The sequence below is a fragment of the Varanus komodoensis genome, unplaced genomic scaffold (assembly GCF_004798865.1).
Source record: "Varanus komodoensis strain SLA01 unplaced genomic scaffold, ASM479886v1 scaffold6_4, whole genome shotgun sequence".
Lineage (NCBI taxonomy): Eukaryota > Metazoa > Chordata > Lepidosauria > Squamata > Varanidae > Varanus > Varanus komodoensis.
Genome location: NW_025336347.1, coordinates 9,406,343 through 9,427,048, shown reverse-complemented (window position 1 = coordinate 9,427,048; position 20,706 = coordinate 9,406,343). Strand labels below are relative to the sequence as shown.

At 40.0% G+C, this 20,706-nt stretch overlaps 1 protein-coding gene across 1 annotated transcript in view; it reads right to left on the bottom strand.

Annotated features, from left to right (window-relative positions):
- Positions 1 to 7,966: 7,966 nt before the first annotated feature.
- The window catches only part of MDFIC2 (MyoD family inhibitor domain containing 2), a 60,895-nt gene continuing 48,155 nt past the window's right edge, over positions 7,967 to 20,706 (bottom strand). The window contains exon 5 of the mRNA XM_044452114.1: positions 7,967 to 8,226. Within this exon, the coding sequence (XP_044308049.1) occupies positions 7,967 to 8,226 (260 nt within the window). The remainder of the gene's footprint in view (positions 8,227 to 20,706) is intronic.

The window sequence follows — 20,706 nt, the reverse complement described above, 5'->3', positions numbered from 1 at the left end:
TTGAGATTAGGACTTCCTTAAGACGACTCTAGTGATTCCTCTCGAACATAGTTTGGAGACCAGAATCAAGAACTGGGCATAATAAACAACACATACACTCCGTAGGCAGGACTGGCTTTGCAGTTTGAAACTGAGATAGATGCTGATTCCATGCTACTTTGTATTCCTTCAATAATAGCTTTCACAATTTTGAACATTTGCATCTGCTTAATGCAAGGATAGTGCCATTATCAGTGGAATGGGCGCCAACACATTCAGTAAGACAACTTTATAGAACAAATGGGCCACCAATGTGAATTTCTTCCCATCTGGAATTAGTTACCGGGAGAAATCAGTTCAGGCCATACTGCGCTCCACACTAAACTCTGCATAGTATATCATTCACAAAGGTAAAACATATTTTACATGTCTTCAAAGTTTGTGGATCAGTGCTACGCTATGGGCTGTTAGATTTAACATCTCTGGAAGCTCAAGAAGCATTTGAGTGGGCTTGGTCTTTTGCTCCAATACTACCTGTCAAAGAGATTGAGAGATTTTTGGAATGGGTTTTGATGGACTTGTATGAAAATGCATTTGACTAAGAATTGGATTTGTTCCTCTGGAATATTATGGATTACTTTTTATGTTGGAATTGCACAAGCGTGCTGAACTGCATATGGTTGGCTTAATGTTGCCAAAAATATACCTTGCAGTTTCCATTTGGAAGGTAGCTGGATTTTTCCAGTTCCCCTGTCACTTAATAATGGCTTTATGATGTGTATGGGTTATAGGAAACTCTTTTTAAAATAGCATAGAAATATGTATTCAATGGTTGAATTATACTTTAGCTTTGTATTACAAGAAAAGATATGTTTGATTATGCAAGTGAAACTTCTGAAGAAAACCTTACTCATATGAAGTTAGAACTGTGTCAGTTATTAGATCTTTTGCACTCTTGTGGGCCATTAAGTGTAAGCTTTGACCAAAACATTAACTTTCTAGAATTCTATAGTCAAGCAGTTTCATTTAAATCCAGATATCCACTCTATCTTCATACATAGTGAACTCACACAGAATTCAGTCACTCATTTACAGACACACTTATATACACCGATCCCATGCACACAACACAGTCATACAAATGAGCTGTTGTTGTTGTTGTTGTAGGCTGTGACTGCTGTGATAGTGTGGTTCCCTCATTTGTTGGCATCCCCTGACACCAACAATGTACATCTTTTGGGCTCCTAGCCATGTGTTTTGTAGTTTAACTCTCCAGAAAGCAGAATGTTCATGAACATTTCATTAATTCCTCTGTCAGGTATAAAGGAGGATCTGATACCAACATCTGTGGCATTGCAGTAGGGATTAGAAGGAGTTAAAAGGTATGAAAATTATAACTCTGAATTTCTGTCTCCCTTTTTGTTGGCAATGACATAGGAAGCCCTAAAACAGCCTGGGCCTAGGTATCTAATGGAGCATCTCCTTCCATATAACATCTCCTGCCCAGACACTAAGATCATTCGTGGAGGTCCTTTCCAGAGAACCCTCCTTGAAGGACGTGAGGAGGGCTGTTACTAGGAGAAGGGCCTTCTCCCGTAGCTTCCTGATTGTGGAATCTGCTCCCCAGAGATGTTTGCCTGACTCTGACTTTTTATTCATTTCAGTACCAGGCGAAAACCTTTTTACTGCCCCAGTGTTTTATATGTTAGTTTTAATGTATATATATTATCTATTGTATTTTAAAGCAAATACTGCTGCCTAGTTCTAAAGTTTTGAGATTTTTTGAAAACATAAGATGGTATAGAAAAAACAAGCAAACAAAAAAATTGAGGATCAATTACATTCTGTTTAGCATGCTGTGTCAACTGCCTTAATATTCAAATTGTGTGTGAGAAAGAGAGATCAGAGATAGTTGTGCGGGGTGGCAATGCAGTAGCATCTACATCTAATAGTATCTGATAGTACCTAAATCTCTCATACTATAGGCAGCTATATAGTATGATCACAGCCTTATTTATTTAATAGAATGTGTATTCACTTGCCTTATACACATTTATGAGATTTTGTGGCATTGGTAAATGTTCATATTATGAATAGTAACACAATCTTACAGCTCTCAGCCATTGACTTATGGCTCACAGTAAGGTTTGCTGAGGAACTGCCTCCAGCAGCAGAATCTGCTCAGTCTCATTGAAATTTACTCCCTTGTAAGTACATATATCCACTTTCCTGGAAGCAAGCAATACTGAACTCAGTGGAACTTCCTTCTATCAAGACATGCATAGAAATGCACTGTTAGTGGATTTAGGAGGAGCATATTGAGGGTGCGATTCCATGCCTGCTGGCCAGGGCATGCTGGGAATTTTAGGATTATTTCTGTATAAGCATGCCTAAGATTGCTTTCTGAGTCATATAAGAAGAGCTGGATGGTGATCTTTTGCTGGAAAAGAGGTGAATCAAGGAGTTTAGTGTAAGGCAGATGTGCATGACTTGTTTATCTGACAATATAAAAAGCCAGCATTTTCAGGCACAAAAGTATAAATTCTGTACATAATGAAGCATGTGTTTTTAAAGTATAAAACAAAAATTACAGCTGTTTTCCTACACTGTTATTTAACAATTCGGTGTCTTTTCCAAAGTGGATATGTTACTTCAACTGCACAATTTTATCATACTTATATTGGATGTAAATCCTTTCATTTCTCATCTCTGATGTGCTAATGGAATCCTCTTTATACAGTTGATCTAATAATATCTACTGCTATCTCCCCTTCCATTATTTCTGTTTCTAAGTGGGAAAATGCACAGCCAAGGATATGCTTTGTGAATATATGTTGCTGATGGTAATTTTTCTTGTTTGCTTATAAAATCCCATTTCCCCTTGTATTGTGATCCCTGTAAATGGGTTTTGGGACATATTGCACATAGATAGATAGAAAAATAAAAATTAACTTCTCCCCAAATCTAGTCTAATATGCCTTTTCCTAATGGGATGGGATGAAGGGACATTCCAAGGACTTCACAGAAGGTAGAGCTGCAAAAACGGTTCTTGAAAAGAGGAAATTATCAAGGACATGGGATTCTGCAAAGCATACACAGGAAAAGTATTTGGCGTTGTTTCTCAGGTGGTGTCACTTGCATTACAGACTTAGGAAGCAATCCTGTGGCCCCTGGAATTGAACTGAGAGGCTGTGTTGCAGGCCTGCCTTTTAGAGGGTGGAGAGAGAGCTCTGTGGGTAGAGACTTCCACGGAATGGCAGCAGAAAGCTCCACTGCCAGCTACTCCAGCAGCTCTGAGGCTAAAAACAGGGCATTGTGGATGGGCATGGTGGAACCACACTATCCCATCCTCCCTCATTCCCTAGCATGCTCTAGAGAAGGATCTGGAAAATGCTACCATGTAGTTCATTGTTACTCGTTGTTGGCAGTGAGAGGTGGACCAAGGGGGAAAAAGTACAGTGCCCTCTCAACATAACATGGCCAATGCAAGATGGTTTAAAACGGGCATTTTGTCTTCCATGGATTATTTCTTCTTCCATGGGTTAGGATTGCTGTGCCATCTGGTTTTAGACCCTTGCCCAGGAACACTGGGAATGGGGTATTGTCATGTAGAAAAGCAACTTCTATCACGCAATTCTCAGCATTTTCTCCAATCTATAATTCTCCAAATTCTCTGGGAGAAGGCCTGCCGGAGAGGTTTTTTGTGTGGATATGATATAATTTGTGGCATCTGTAATTTGAATGAATATACACTGTAATTCCATGATACACACTTCCTGCATCCATTGATACAGCATGCAATTTGAGGAATGGTTAAATCATGTCTTAACAGGCAGAGGAAGGACAATTATTCCAGATTCAGTAACTGTGTGTGTTTTGTCTTACACTTCCTATCAGCTGTGCCAGCATATCCAATGGCAATGAGTTATAAGAAGTACAGGTCAAAACATTTGGTGGATACAAGATACCTTACTCTTGCTCTAGACTTTAGAAAATGTTCAGTTGATTTAAGAGCCAGAAAGTCACCTGGCATGTGGATCCGAGTTGCTTCAATATCTATGCAGTCAGATTGTGCCTCAAGTAAAAAATAGTACAGCAGTATAAAAAGTAGAAATATTCATAAATGATAAAATATGGACAACCCCATTTGGATGAAGTTATTATACAAAACTTAGATCAGCAATATTTCTGAAGTAGGTTTTTACAAATGTAATTGAAAGTGAAGGTTTAGGTGCATTTAGATAATGCTCCTAAAGCAAAACTTAGAAACATTAATAATATTTAAGTAAAATTAGTGACATTTCTTGAGATGAGAGGCAATGGGATGAGAAGGTTTGCAGGAAGCCTGTTGACCAGAAGTGTGCTGGGGGCAATGACCCCTTCTTCAAAAGAACATGTTTCTAGAGATTAAGGGAGGCCTTTCTGTCCTGTATTTGGGAATCTCTGGAAATGCACAGAAAAACTCATATTGAGAGAAACTAGGACGGTTAACAAGAAGTCATTTTTCACTACCACAAACTATGGTTTTTAAAAAGTTATTATTATTATACTTTTTAAATATGTACATTTAGCCCAATGGTCTCCACAATGATAACTAAATGTTGGAAGGCAACAGAATACACAGAGTTTTCTGAATAGGGTTTTTAAATTATTTTTGAAAGTGTTTTTGAAGTATTTGGAAGTGTAATGGAAATTGAAGGGCGCAGGGAGACTAGCAGTTTGGAGACAGCTGAATGACCTGAAAAGAATCCAACAGATCAGCTGCCCAGCTGAGGCTGGTCACTCCAGTGTCAGTGGGTGGTGTCCCCTCTGACCTTCAGTCCCAGTTAGGCCTTAGTGCCTTAAAAGCTCAGAGTGGATACACCATCCCATTGACACTGGAGCCACAAGTTCCATTGAATGTGAGATCCATGTGTTTGCCTCAAATAGTATGTCCACTAGATAGTAAAATGGGTGCCCACAATTTGGAGCAGATTTGGGGGCCCCAGGAGGGGCAAGGGTGAGTCCCACTGCATGGCAGAAGCCTATTTATGTTATGTTGGAAGGAGCCCATGGTGCGATTCAGACTGTGGAGAGACAGAACTCATTATCGACCTCAGCTCTTTGATCAAATCTGGAGAAGCAAACACTGCATTACATGAGGATGTGATGATTTGCAGCTGTAATTGCCAGAAATATCTCTCTAGCATTTTCTAAAATGTGTCAGTTAGAAGGGCAGGCTGTCAGGTTTCACTCAGGTACATTGTAATTTAGAAGAATACTTGCCTGAATAAAGGACAATTGACAAAATCTAGTTGGAGGATCAAGTTCTCAAGAGGCCACATCCCACAGTAGCACATTTGTCCTGTGTACGACTATATCTGCTTTTATTTGCTTTTAAGAAGAGAAAATAGGATCATTTTCATCTAGTCAACAAATACAGTTGGATCCATTTCATCTGTTTTGAAGCAAAAATGCAAAATACGAATGAGATTGGGCTGATTGGAGTATTTCTTGTGCATTTATTCAAATCCAAAATGAAATGCACTGACTTTTAAACTCAGATTTTATAAGTGTTTGGAAAGAAAGAATAATCCATCTCCTAAATATCTCTGCATAGCAATTAACATAACACAGCAACTCTACAACATTTTCTTTCAGAAAATAAAACACATCTGTTTGCATTAGCGTTGTGTTTTGGGGGAAGTAACTGGTTGTGTCTGTCTAACCATGTGTTTTGAATCAATTCCACTAATTCTGAGAAAAGGTAAAAGCCTGGTCCCATATTATATTCCCTTTCCAGAGTAAAACCTTTAAGAGGGAAATGTTTATTACACCCCAGGGGGCAGCAAGTATTTCAAATTTGAAAAGAGTATCAGGGGGCAAAGTCAATGATCAACAAGAATCTAGTTCTGGCTGGAGCAACTGGAAAGTGGCCGAAATGACCACTTCTGAAAGGAGAAGTCAGTGGAGCTCGTAGAAGGGGCCTCTAGTGACTTCTCATCCCAGAGGTGGTAGCATTGACTAGTTTCTTGGCTTGTGCTAGCAGCCATTTCTAGCAGTGTATCATGTTTAGCATGGACAGACTGCCAGCACAGACATTGTCCATTGTCCCTGGAAGATTCACTTTACTCAATTCAAGGTTGAGGGATTCTTAACGGACTGGATTTTTTTCCTTAGTTGGCACATGCTTATGTGAACCTCAGGCTAGAAACTTCTCCTCTCTTAAAAAAACATCCACCCACACAAAATAAGCAATCAATCCATTACTGCATTTTGATTTCCTTAGGTTATAATGGGCATTGCACACTGTTTTAGCATCCGAATGTACCTTGTCTGCTTATAAAATGCATGTGGTGCAATATTAATTTCATTTGATGCTCTAAGAAGGAAAAAAATGTCTAGTTTGCATCACATCTTTCCAGAATGGAATGGCTGTGATTTTTAACAGTAACAAAGAGACGTTTCTTTGCTTATTTCTGGAAATTTATTTATTTCCCAACATTGTGATCACAGTCTGAATCCTTTCATTGTTATATGACTACACAAACAGAATAAAACCTGGTCAAAACTGTTTGAGAGCAATTCTTTTCCTTCCAAAATATGGCATCATTTTCTGCTAAGACCAATCCCCACAACAAACAGGCATAACCAGTTATTACGCAGTGAAAATCTCAGATGCAAAAACATTGTTGACTTTCCAAGCCTTCGTAAAACACATGTTCTTTAAAATTCACTTGAGATATTTTAAAAGAAGCATTGGCTGTAATTATAACTTGCCTGGTTTCTAATTCATTTAATTTTCTTTTTAACCTAGATGAAGCATGTATGTGACTCTCTCTCTCTCTGTGTGTGTGTGTGTGTGTGTCATAAGAGACCATAAAAATAAATTTTTAATTATAAAAGGATGTAACTTCATCCATTATTAATAATAACCAACAATGTGGAATATGTGTTTATATATAAAATCCATTAGGAAGATAAGCTGACTACAGTTCTAGAAATAGTGCTAGCATTGCTCTTGTATATATGGATTAAGGGTGGGGGTGGGAAATCTTTCCTGAAAATAAGATTTCCAAAAAAGTGCAAGAAATTCATTGAATTTATTGAATAAAAATGCGAACAGCCCTATGGGATTAGACTAAGGCAAACTAGCACTTGTTTCTAGCAACAGTCAAGCTGATGTCTCTGGGAAGACCCTAAGCAGGCCATGAGGGCATTTGTCCCCCTTTGTTATCTCTTCCCAGACTATGCTACACAAGAGGTATACCTTCTTGGAACAAGGAGGATCCATCAAAGCAATACCCTGTTTAAAAGCCATCTAAGTCAATGGCTACTGCCACAGCTTGACTCAATTAATAGTACAGTATATTCATTAGTGGTGTGGTGCTTAGACAGTTGGAATGAGGATTCAGGAAATCTGGGTTCTGGTTCCCACTTGGCCACAAATCTTACTGGGTGACTTTGGGCCAGTCACTGACTCTCAGCCCAACCTACCTCACAGGGCTGCTGTGATGGTAATATTGAGAAGAGGAGAAACATGCCAGTCTCTTTGTGATTCTTGAAAGGAAAAAAGGCAGGATATAAATATACTAAATAAATAAATATTATGTGTTGGATGAAGACATACTTTTGTGTCGTTAATCTGTCCTAACCCTACTACTTATCAGCTTCTTTGAATGAGCCTGAGTTTTAGTATTAAGAGACAGGGAGGATAAAAGTCTTTACTCATCAGAATTCTTCATATACAATTCTTAAAATCTGTTGCAAAATTATGAAGGCATCTTCTGGCTTCCCCATCCCATCTTATCCCTTGTTAGGATGCTGTATAGAATGTACAAGATTTATAACAGTACATTTACATGGCTAGCAAACATGGCCCCCTTATAAATTTTATATTACTACGGATAGTATTTTTTATTAATGTTTGGTTTAAAGGAATATATCCTTCTGTTATGTCAGTTTTCCAGCAGGGCCGTTTCATGGGAATTCAGTCAACTGCATTACATTAGTGATAACAGACTTGAGAGATCTCAAGAGCCAGTTCCAGACACTCGCCGGTTTCATGGCAAGACTCAAAGATGCTGCAGTCAATGTCGCAGTCACAGCTGCAGTCGCCGTTGGCGGGGTCGTCGCTTGAGGTGTGGTGATATCTATGGGAAGGGCAGCACACATGGGTCAGCCAACTTTCACAGACATCGGGCAACATGAACAGAAAGTCCCAAAACTGGCAGAACAAGCAGGCCAGGATGAGTGTGGCACATTCATCTGTTTTCAAAAGGAGAAGAGCAAGGAGTGAGATTTGCAGCAGGAAAGCAAAACTGTGAACATTGTTGCCCATCCAGTGCAGGAGAAAAATGGGAAGGTTTCCACACTTCCCTGCACTGATTAAGGATGTCAGAAGAACCCACCGTTAACTCAAAGGAGTTCACATTTCTAACAATCCGGCCCATAGATTCCACATCAGACTGACTTTTCCTGAGTCACCCAATTCTGGGGACTTGTGAATCTTTTTTCAGCCTTTATTTTACATAGTGTTTGGCAAAGTTTGCAACAGAAAAATGCATAAATAATCAAATAAAATTATGATAAAAATGCACATTACCCCCCATAGGTGAAGGAATGGTAATACACATTTTTAGCGATTTCCATATTTTGGGGGTGTTTGTGTATTTTCAGGAATGAAAATTTGCATAATTTCGAGCTTGCACAAATGTGTATGAGTACCTTTACATTTGCATTCATAATCTAATCCCATTGGTGTGCAGATGATGGAATGAAAGACAGAATGGGATTTACAACATCCACAGATCACTACTTACCAGGGAAAAGAGCTTAAAAAAGCCTCCAAACCTTCTCTTGCACGTGCATGCACAGTTGCACACTCAGAGAGACTTTGAGCTAGCCTGCCCCCACCCTTCAAGGTCCTGGACCACAATTCACCTCATTTTCAGCCAGCATGGATATGCTAACTGGGGATAATGGGAGCTATATTACACAGCATCTGGAGAGTAGTGGGTTAAGGATGGCTAATTACCGTATTTTTCCATCTATAAGACACTCCCATGTATAGGATGCCCCCCACTTTTCTTACCCATCTCTGAGCGAGCGAGCTGCTGCTGTGCCTGCCGCCCCCCCCATGCATGCGCGCGTTGCCGAGCTGCTACCCCGCCCCCGTGCGCCTGCAGTTCTCCTCTCTGCCCCTCGTGTATAAGATGCCCCTCCATTTTGAAGTAAATATTTTAAAGAAAAAGTATCCTCTTATACACAAAATAATACGGTATTTCAGTTTAGGGATGGTGAATCTAACTATTGCAAATCTGTGATACTTTCGAATTTTCATTACCATTCCATTCCTGCATTTGTCCAAAGTATTTTTCTTTAAAAATGCTCAGAAATCTTATTTAAGTACATATTTTATACACATTTAAATGCATATTTTGCCTCCAAAATACAAAATTAAGTGTACATTTCGACATGATTAAGTTGCCCACAGCAGCTGCTTTTGTCCTCCCCTACCATGTTGCTCGGAAGACGCCCTCTGCCATGATACACAGGAAGTTTCTCAGAGCCTTATAAAAGAAAGAGCCTGCTGGATGGGGTGGGTTGCTTTTGCTTAACAGTATAGGCTATAGATTAGACTCTCTGGACACTGTATCAAGTTATTCATCAACTATCTACCTCCAAGCTTTACCATTTCTACAGGAACCTTTACCATTTCTACAGGAACCATTTCTACAACCCTGAACTTCAGACTGCATCTCTGTAGAAGTGCAAACATCCAGCAAAGAAGGGTTATGCTGAGCCTCAGACTTCTGAATTCCAAACATGATAATTTACAGATTTCAGGGCAGAATATCACTTGCCCCAGTACTTTTATTTTAATGATGTTTGAACCAAGAAGACTCCACAGTAGTGGTGACGTTCATCACCTATCCAATGTTTGCTTTCTTGCCCGGGGGCAACATGGCCTACGCATGCTACTAATGCAAGCTAGTAGTCCTGCTAGAGGAAAAGGCAAGAGCCGTAGAGCCCACCCTCAAGGAAATAAAAGGAGACAAAGAGTTTTTAGACAGAGTGGTGGAACCACAACAACTAAGATACTACAGAAGCAAGAAGTGCCACAGCAAGCTGAGGCAGAAGAAGAGAACCTTGGAAGGCTACTTGCAAACCATTTTCAGTCACTAGCAGAGGAGAGAGGTGAACATCCAGCTGTGAATGAATTTCATGACACATTGATAGATGTTGAACAAGGGGATAAAAGACAACCAGATTAGAGAAACAGCACTGTTTGAAATAAGAAGAAGAAAAGAAGAGTGTTAGTTGTGGAAGACTTTCTGCTGCTACACGGAGTGGAAAAATATGTATGTCATGACGACCCAAAGAATCACCAGATATACTGTCTTCCTGGAACCAATGATATAACCAATAGATTCATGCATCCCATACAACCCACTGACAAATACCCCTCCCTTCTCATCCACCTGGGAACAAACAACACCGCCCAGAAGAAGCTTTGATGATATAACATCCGACTTCAAAGCTATAGGGAGGAACCAGATAGTCTTCTCCTCAATCCTACCAAGACATAGAAGAACTGATAGGAAAATAAAAATCCTTCAAGTGATTGACTGGCTACTGTGGTGGAGCCCGAAAGAGAGACTTGAATTCTGGGACCACAAGCTGAGGTTCTTGGAAGATGAACTACTGGCAAATGATGGGCAGCACCTTACAAAGAACAGAAAGCATGTGTATGGCCACTCGGTGAAAAAGTTCACACATGGGAGGGAGACATGCATATCATCACCTGACAAAGACTTATGTATTTCAACACAGAAAAAAACTCAAGCAGGGCCTAATATCAGCCTCCCAAAACACATAGGAAGAAAACCAGGGCACAACAAAAATGAACTGTGATGTCTATGCACCCATATCCAGTATGGGAAACAAACAATATGAACTTGTGCTCATAGCACACAAGGGCAATTATGATTTTATAGGATTAACTGAAACTTGGTGGGATGAGTCACACAACTGGAACTCTGGAAATGAACTTCATGAAACGCTGAGAGATATTGAACAATGAGACAACCAGATAAGAGAAGTTAAGGCTAAAGCATGCTATGTACTGAGACCAACAAGGGATGATAACAACAACAAGAAAGCCTTCTTCAGATATGTCCAAAACAAAAGACATATGAAAAAGGTGTCCAACTACTTAAAATGGATGGCAAAGTGATAACAGAGGACAAGGAAAAGACAAAGGTGCTTGCTTCCTACTTTTCCTCAGTTTTCTCCCACAAAATCTACAACCAAGAGAAGTACAAGCTGAAAGTGAGGGATGGCAGTCCAAGATTGACATTCAAATAGACAAGGAATACCTAGAAGGAGTAAACGCATTCAAATCTCCAGGGCCTGATGAACTCCATCCCAGAGTCGTAAATGAGCTAGTGGAGGAACTTTCAGAACCACTGGTTATTATCTTCTAGAAATCTTGGAAAACAGAAGAAGTTCCAGATGACTGGAGAAGGGCTAACGTTGTCCCTATCTTCAAACAGGGGAAAAGGATGAACCTGGGAACTACAGACCAGTTAGTCAGACAACAATCCATGGAAAAATTCTGGAGCAAATTATTTAAAAATCTTTCTGCAAGCACCTAAAAGAATACACAGTGATTAATAAAAGCCAACATGGATTTATCAAAAATAAAGTCTGTCAGACTCATTTAATCTCATTTTTTTTTACTTGGTAGTCTCCCAAATGGATGGAGGGAACACTGTGGACATAATCTAACTAGACTTTAGCCAAGCTTTCAAGATAGTGCCCCACAACATCCTGACAAGCAAACTAGCACAAAGTGGACTAGATAGAAAAACTAGGAGGGGGATCAAAAATTGGCTTCTAAATCAGACTCAAAGAGTGCTCATCGATGGCTCCTTCTCAAATTGGATGGAGGTAACTAGTGGGGTGCCACAGGGTTCAGTCCTGGGCCCAGTGCTCTTCACATCTTTATTGATTATTTAGATGAGGAAGTAAAGGTGTGATAATCAAATTTGCCGATGATACAAATCTGGGTGGAATAGTGAACACCCTGGAACAGAATAAAGATCCAGGGCATTCTTGAACACCGGGCTGAAAGCAACAAAATGAGATTCAATGGGGATAACTGCCAAGTCCTCTACAATACAATGTATCAAATGCTTTGGTACAATGATGGGAATATGTGGCTCAACAGAACTGAAAAAGAAAAAAAGACCGCAGAGTAATTGTGGACAGCAGGCTAAATATGAGCCAACAAAGCAATGCAGCTGCAAAAAGGGCAAATGCTATTTTGGGATGCATTAATATGGAAGTATTACTTCCAGAAGTAATCGTTTCACTATACTCTTCACTAATCAGACCTAATCTAACATACTTTGTCCAGTTTTGGGCACTGAGATTTAAGAAAGATGCAGAAAAATTAGAAGGGGTCCAGACGAAGGCAACATAAATGATCCATGATTTGGAAACACTACCCTATGAGGCAAGACTGAGAGAACTGGACATGTTCAGCCTTCAGTCTTGAGAAGAGAAGACTGAGGGGGGACATTGTATCAGTTTATAAGTACCAGTGTGAGTCAGTGTGGTGTAGTGGTTAAGAGTGTGAGACAGGGATTTAGGGGATCTGGGTTCTAGTCTCCACCTGGCCATGGAACCAACTGGATGACTTTGGGCCAGTCATAGACTTCAGCCCAACCTACCTCACAGGGTTGTTGTTTTGGAAAAGAGATTGAAAGCAGCAGGAGGAGAATGATGCAAACCACTTTTGAGTTCTTTAATTAAAAAAAGGGGGGTGGAAGCATGATATAAATCAAATAAATAAAAAATAAATATCTGAAAGAAATGAGGAAGAACAAGATCTCTTTTAGTTCACACCAGAGTGTAGGGCATGGAATAATTTGCTCAAGCTGCAACAAACCAGATTCAGGCTAGATATCAGGAAAAGCTTCCTCACTGTCAGAGCAATATGACAGTAGAACCAGCTGCCTAGAAAGGTGGTGGGCTCTCCCACACTAGAGGCATTCAAAAAGAAACTGGACAGCCATCTGAGTGGGATGGTGTAAACTGGTGTCCTGAAACATCAGGGGGTTGGACCCGATGGTCTTCTTGGCCCCTTCCAGCTCTACCATCCTATGATTCACTGATCTTTATAGTAATTTGAAGAAGAGTTATGGTTGCCAACTTTAATTGTGGTTTTTTTTCCAAACTGAAACTGAGCTGCTGACCTACAGTTACAGGCTAAATGTGCTCAGATCTTTCAGCCATTGAATGGTAAATGGACATTCATGTCATACTGTGTAATCTTGTACATGTGTATGTAAAAGTCAGCCCCATTATATTTAATGGGACTTATTCCCAGCTACATCTGTTGAGGATTGCAGCACTGGGGCCAAAGTGGACATTATCGTATCTTTTCATTTCTACTCCAGGGATTCTAGTATGACTGGTAAACTTTACGCTCTGTCTCTCCCATGGGCCCAATCCAGATTGCATGCATGACACTTGCCATTTATATTGCAAAATGGTAATCTATTGGAATAAGTGGGTTCTTTTAAAATTATTCAGTATTGTTTGGTCTAAACAAAGAATTCCATAGAAGAAAATGATCGGGCAGCGCAGGTTATATTGACTTTGTCCTACCATGCTGCACAGCGCAGTCTCTCTTTTCAAACAGGCTTCTCACCCATACACTTGTAAATGTCATATTAAGCAAAAAATAAAATTAAATAACCTACACTGGGAAGACCCAGAAATTCCAGAAGACACTACAAGCAAGTGATTGCCTTGTAATGAACCAGGTGCCTTGGCAGTCACTTCTTAGATGAAGAATTTACAACTTGTCCCATGAGCTGGTCTTAATATGCTGTTGCAATCACAGAAGAATCGTTCAGCTGTGCAGGAACACTACTTGCAGCCAGATTTTCAAAATCGCTCTTTTTCATACAGGACCTAAACTGGCTGCCTTTGCATAATGCAAATATCATACCTTGGCTTCCCTTGAAAAGCTTAGGTTACACAGTATAGAAATGGAATAATTAAATAAACTGGATTCTCACCTAGCAGCAGTTTTAAAATACTGACTACCGCCTTATCTTTTCATTCCTAGACTTTTAAAAATTTCAGGTATTTGGAAAGCATAAATTCCTACTTTTCAGTCTGCAAACCGATGTTATTTCAGACAACATACTTGGTTCTCCAAGTTAAACCAGGCTAACTTTGAAAGCAGGATCCACTACCTTGTTTTTTTTTAAAGTGTGGCAGATGGAACAATCAAGACTGACAGAAAAGGAAGAAACAACATATATTTGGTTTGATAGCTAAAGGTGATGTCCACAGCCTTGTTATGATAGTTTCAGTTTCTCTTGATTTTACAAAACTGTGCACTGCATTGCAGCCCAGCCTCTTACCAAGGTTAGGCTTGGACCACGGATATCAGACTTGACTGAGTAAAGTGAATCTAGACCAAGCTCAATAAATTTCTCCTTTTCTGTTTAGCAGCTTGCCTGTGCCTAGAATATATCCTTAAGTATTTCACCGATTAAAAGAGATCCCAGCAGAGTGATTTCTTTCCAATGCATAGAGCACCTTCAGAGCAGCTCCTTTCCACAAGACTAGAGATGTTGGAGAAATTTATATTGGATTCAAACGAGTTATAATATTTGTGACTCTACCCACAGATTCCACAGAAGACCTGCTCTGCCTGAGTTGGATGGATTGCAAGGCCTTCTTTTGGACCTTGCTGAGCTTCTTTTCTACATTTGATGATGGGAATTTGCACAAATTCACACATCACTAACACACTTGCATATTATGCATTAATGGTAATGCAACGTGCACTAATGCACAGTAGGGCCAATACACACTTGCACAAGTGGAATGAGATTCTCATACATTCGTACAAAATATCCGGTTCTGACACTGAGCTGATGATGAAATTAAGGACAGTTGAATTTTCACAAAAAACGTTTCTCCTCATGGCTGGAGAACAGGGTTAAATTACCTCTCTGTGCCTGCCACAGTACTGAGAATTATCTGTCCTCACCCTGCTGATACTACTTTCATTTTTTTTTTAAATCTACACATGCAAAAGTGTGCTTAATGCCATGCATAATTACCTTAAACTTTTTCATAGAACAGCTTTCTAAATAAACACATACATGAAACCTTAAGAATACATAACAGACTCTTCTAGTCTCACACTGGATATGGTTTTCCACACTGTAAAATAGTTGCAAAGTCTTCTAGATTTATTGTCCAGAGAAACAGTTACAAAGGGGATGAAAGGGGAGCAGTCTCTTGGCAAGTTCTCTGTTCATGCAGATATAGTTATGTGCATATGAACTAGAAACAGGTTTCAACTGCTTGGCTCAGGTCACGTATTCTGCTTTCAGTGGCTTGAAGAAGCCCAAACATCTATTGCACAGGACACCAAGAAGGCAGAACAGGAGCCATAAACTATGGCAGAGTGGGAATTGCTTCCAGATGCTACTAAGTTCCATGAGCCCCAGCCAATATTGGAATGGTTAGGGTTATGGGAATTGTTGTCTAACCATATCTGAAGAGTGACAAGATTCTCCACCCCAACCATAGTCTATTCCGGCTAAATAGGGGCAACTTATCACACACTATTTGATCTCTTTTCTTTGTAACATGAAAGTATGGCCTTTTTCTTTCATTAAAAGCTTAAGACAGAGAGGCAGCTATAGCCAAACGGGAATGGCTATAAACTTAAGATTTTTAACGAGCTAATGTAGTCGAATGGCTGGAATGTGTATTAAAGTGGCCAAATGGAAACAAAAGGACAGAGCTTCTGCACTTTTAATAGTTACGAGAAGGTGAAATCTCAGCATCAGCATTATTTGTTGCTTACTCTTCCCTCCAGAAGGAACCCCAGTGGAGCTAACAACATCAAATAAAAACAAGTATCAGAGACACTATTAAAAGGGAAGTGTAGGAGATGCTGCCTGACAATAAAAGTGCTATAAGAAACCTGCAAGAAAACATTCAGTCTAGGACCCATTAGATAAACACAATGGGTTGGATGCAGCATTGTTTGTGAATGGCCTTTGCATCATCTCCTCAATCACCGCAGGTGTCTTTCAAGGGTCTCCCAATTCTCGGGGGGACATTCAGAGGGTGTATGGGAAGCTGCAGGGGGAGAAAAGGACAAGTTAGGCCCATTCTCCCATTTGCAGCATCACAGTGCTGGATCCAGCCCAAGCACCCCGAACCAATATTTATTTATTTTATTTATTTAAGACTTTTTTATACTGCCCACTACAGTTTGACAGTAGACAGAATAGAGCAAAATACAATCCTAATTAATTCCTAGCAATAAAACCCATATTAAAATGACAAACTGTAAAATATTGGGAAAATTAATAGGTTTTAGCCTGGTGCCGAAAAGAATAAAGTGATGGCACCAGGTGAACCTCTCTGGGGAGCATATTCCACAAACAGGGTGCCACCACAGAAAAGACCCTTCTCCAGGTAACCACCCTCTTCAAGGAAGTCTCCCAGAGCAGGACATCCACCCCAGATTTTAAGGGGAGGACAGTCACACATGGAAGGAGATGCTCCTTCAGGTAACCAGGTAAATGTATCACTAACTGAGCAAATAAAACACAATTCTATTTTAGCTAAACATACACACTTTTCCCCCTCTAGAGCAGCCAATCTACCATCCTTTGGACATATTGTTAAGGGAGACAAACCCACCCAGAGCAAGAAGCAGCCTAGAGAATAATTTGGCACAACCCGTTAATGCAAAACTAGTATATTTAATTTATTAATTAAACAATTTAATTTATTGTTGTAAGCCGCCCCGAGGCTTCGGCGAATGGGGCAGCATAAAATGTTTAAACAAACAAACAAACAAACAAACAAATAAATAAATAATAAATAGTATAGACTGGAAAGAAGCACCTTGTTTCAAACTGCTTATGGTGAGAGCCCCATGCCCTTCTGCTTCAGGCTAAAAGGGGCAAGCATCCCGCATACCCTCATGCCAAATGCACAATCCAGTTGGGGCAATTGACCTCAGAAGTGGGTATGATTTGATAGCCAGCCTAGAGTGAGTACCCTCATCCGGGCAGCCAAGTTTGTGTTTGGACCCTGAAGTCTCTCTCACTGGACAGAAGTCTCTTCTCACTGAGAAAGTTGTGTCTCACAATTCCTCGTTTCTGAAACTGGAGTGCTCTACTTTCTAGGGTTACGGTCAGTATGGACCACATTATCCATCCTGATCTTAGTATCCTGACCTTGGAGTGGAAATTGCACTCCCAGTGTACTTTTTGTTCTAGAGTTTGCCAAGTTGCCTTCCTGGGAGATTGTTACTTGTACAATTGTAAACTATGCATTTCAGAAATGTCCCGTTTACATGTTTTGTTCTAAACAGCAATGAAAAAATCCCCCCCAAACTCAATGGGGAATCATTGCTCTGAGATAATTTTTCTTCCACTTAATGCACATGCTAATTTTTTTCCAACAAAAACTGAAGCAGGAAAACAGATTTCAGTGGCCAGACAGAATTTTCTTTTAGTAAACTAAAAAGATACTGGGAACAAAGTAACAAACAAACAAACAGAAACAAACTTTAAAAAAAAAATTCCTGGGGGGTGGGTGTTTCACAGACTAAGAGATCAATAGGGGGAAAAACTTAATTTCATTAACCCAGTTTCTCATTTTCCTAGTCTTAAATTGAGACCATCTCAGATTTTGTGATAAATTTCTCCAGTTTTTAGTGCTTAAGTTCAATAATTGTTTAAAGGGGTGTAAAAAGATTCATAAACACTTCTAATACATGCATTTTGTATATAATTTCCATGAATTTTAATAGGAATCTTCCAATAAATTCCTTTTTATATCCATTTTTTTACTGGAGAACTCTATTGCAAAAGTCAGAGAAGAGCAAATTTTGGGGGGTAACTGAGGTTCCACATGCAGAATGGTCAAAGTTGTGAAATTAAGCAAGTTTGCATTAACATAAAAAAACAAACTTCCACCATACTGGTTTGTTGTTGTTTTCAAACAAGACCCAGTCTAAAAACTCACTCATCCTTGAGAACCTCATCCTTCCTTTAGTTTGGGGCATTTTATCACACAAAGGTAGACTGGAAATTAACTTGATTTAGAAAAACACCACCATAAATCTCTTAGGTTTCTGGGTAGACGCATAGTTCAGTTTGACAGTTTTGGTTCTTGCAAAATTCTCAGCTGTTTCTGTGCCAGCAGCTATTGTCTGTTTCTCAATATATTTGTAAATAATAATAATAATAATTACACACACACTAGATCTGATGATATGGTTCTATGTGTATGTGTGTGTAAAATTTATACACGCATTATAGATTGTATTGCACTATTATTGTGCTATATACATACATACTATGCATTATTAATATTATTCAGCATGTTAAAACATAGATTTAATTTTATGTATGATGCGTTGGATCTAGGATCTGCCAAAGTGTCCCAGTCAAGGCAGCTGCTGCTGCTCACCTCATTCATCATGATCTCCTCGCTCAGCCCTGGGAAGGTGATAGAGGAGTCCGTTCCAGCAAGGCAGCTGATCCAGCTGAGCCCTGGATCCCGTCATCCTGCTGTTTGCTTATTATAAAGTGCACTAAAGCACATATTGAACCGGTTGGCCTGAAATATCCTGCCCAGTAGGGAGAAGAATTTGATCCTGACTGACACCTGAAATACTGCAGCTAAGCAAGTTTAAATCCTGAACTTCATGGTGTTATCGGGCCTCCCTTTGGATTGCCTTGCAGGTTATTTTGGTTGTGAATCAATTACAAAATCTGTTCCCCCCTCCCCACCACACACACACACCTGACATTCCATGTATTGTGATCACTTCCACATTTCTGCTAAGGAAGAAGAAAAAGTTGCAGCAGCAGCAGCAGACTATTTGCCAGCCCTGATTTAAAGAAAATACCCTGTCCTCCTCCAGTTTTGCATTTTGAACTCACTTCAGTCATAGCACCATCATGACTGAAGGGATAAAGTGCTGCTCTCTGCGTAGTCATGGGGTGGGCGCTGGCCTGCAGAGCCCTGGAGTTTAGTCCCAAAGTCCATCCTTGGCCGCACCAACGGAGCCCATGTCTGTGCCCCACATAACTTAGGACGCAGTGCCACCTCTTGCATGGCAGACGCAGGCAAGCCTCTGCATAAGGAGTCTTTTGAGGGTGGGCAGTGGTGATTTCTGCTACCACTTCTCCTCACACACTGCGTTTTATCTTGATGCTTGCTTTTGGCCCTTAGCGTGCCAGGGAGGGAGAGAGGGCAAGGGCGGTTGCTAGGCCGAATCACTCTGAGCCCTCAGCCAAAGGCCTCTCCCCTCCCCACCTGATGACATGTCCCTTTTCCCCTTAAGGCCTCAGGGAGAGGAAGCTGACCGGCTGGAAGAGGGCAGGGGCCTGTCCTATTGAGGTCCAGCTCTGTCCTATTGAGGCCCAGCTCTAAGATCTCAGGATCTTAGAGCTGGGACTCCAAAGAGTCCTGTGGCCTCCCAGGCAATGCCGTGGAGCCCATCAAATTGTGCCTGAGGGAACAGAGCCAGCTCAGCATATTTTGTTGCATAAAGTGTTCCAACTCATGCAAGGCCAGGCAGGTTATTTTGTCATTGCAAGCAGAAGATCCTACAAATACCCCTTCTTCACCCTGTCAGTAATAAAACAACAGCAACAAATTAAATGACTAACAGCACACCAGGATTTTATACACTCAAGAACAGCTGCATGATGCAGATGCCTCACTCGGCCAAATTGCAAGGCTTGCCTGTGGAAGAAGCTGGGAAATGCTTCATTTTCTTCCCTCTCACCCAGCATTAACCTGCAAACTGTGTTACCGTTTGGTCAACTGTAATCTCTAATCACCACTGATTTATAGAAGCCGCAAAACCTAACATAGCCTCAGTAACACAGAATTTAGCAGGGACTTTATTCCTAAATAGCATGCAAAGGCTTCCTTAAACATACCAAATGTTGCATTAAAAGGTAGTTTTACAATATCAGGTAATAACACTAAGAAGCACAGCATTGAATTAATTTCTATTAGTAAGCTATCACCCATAATATTATCAATTTTAATAGTTATCTAAATTTGTCAGGGATCTATTTAAGTTCAGACAAGCACAAGTAACTTCCAAGTCAGTCCTAGAGAATGAAAATGACTAGATTTGGGAGATACTTAGTAAATTCATGCTTATATTTTTTTCTGAGTAAATGAACTGAAATAATTATCAAATTGAAACGTTTTATAAGGTGACACTGCTGCATTTAATTGTAAGAAATTTACAGTGTAGAAAATGTAATCATTTTATCCAGTAGTCCATGGTGTAATTAAGGCTCTTCTCTTTTAGGTAACATATATTTATGAAATTCCTCCCCCTTTTCCCTTTTTGCACCAAGATAGAAGAAATATCAAATCTGAAATTGCTCATCAATTAGGGATCTTTTCAGTTTTTACTTGAAATGTAAGATCTGTTTTCTTAATAATATGCACGATCCTCAGTTTATTAACCTTGCTGGCATCTGCATAATTTTAATCAGAGAATGGATATTGCTCTTAAGGTTTTATCCATTATTCGGGGAAAGGACCACACAAAAAGTACAACATATTAATAATAAAGTAATGTTTCAGCACATAGCCCATGCTGTACACTAAAGATGCTTTTAAATCCCCATCAGAGCACACGCCATG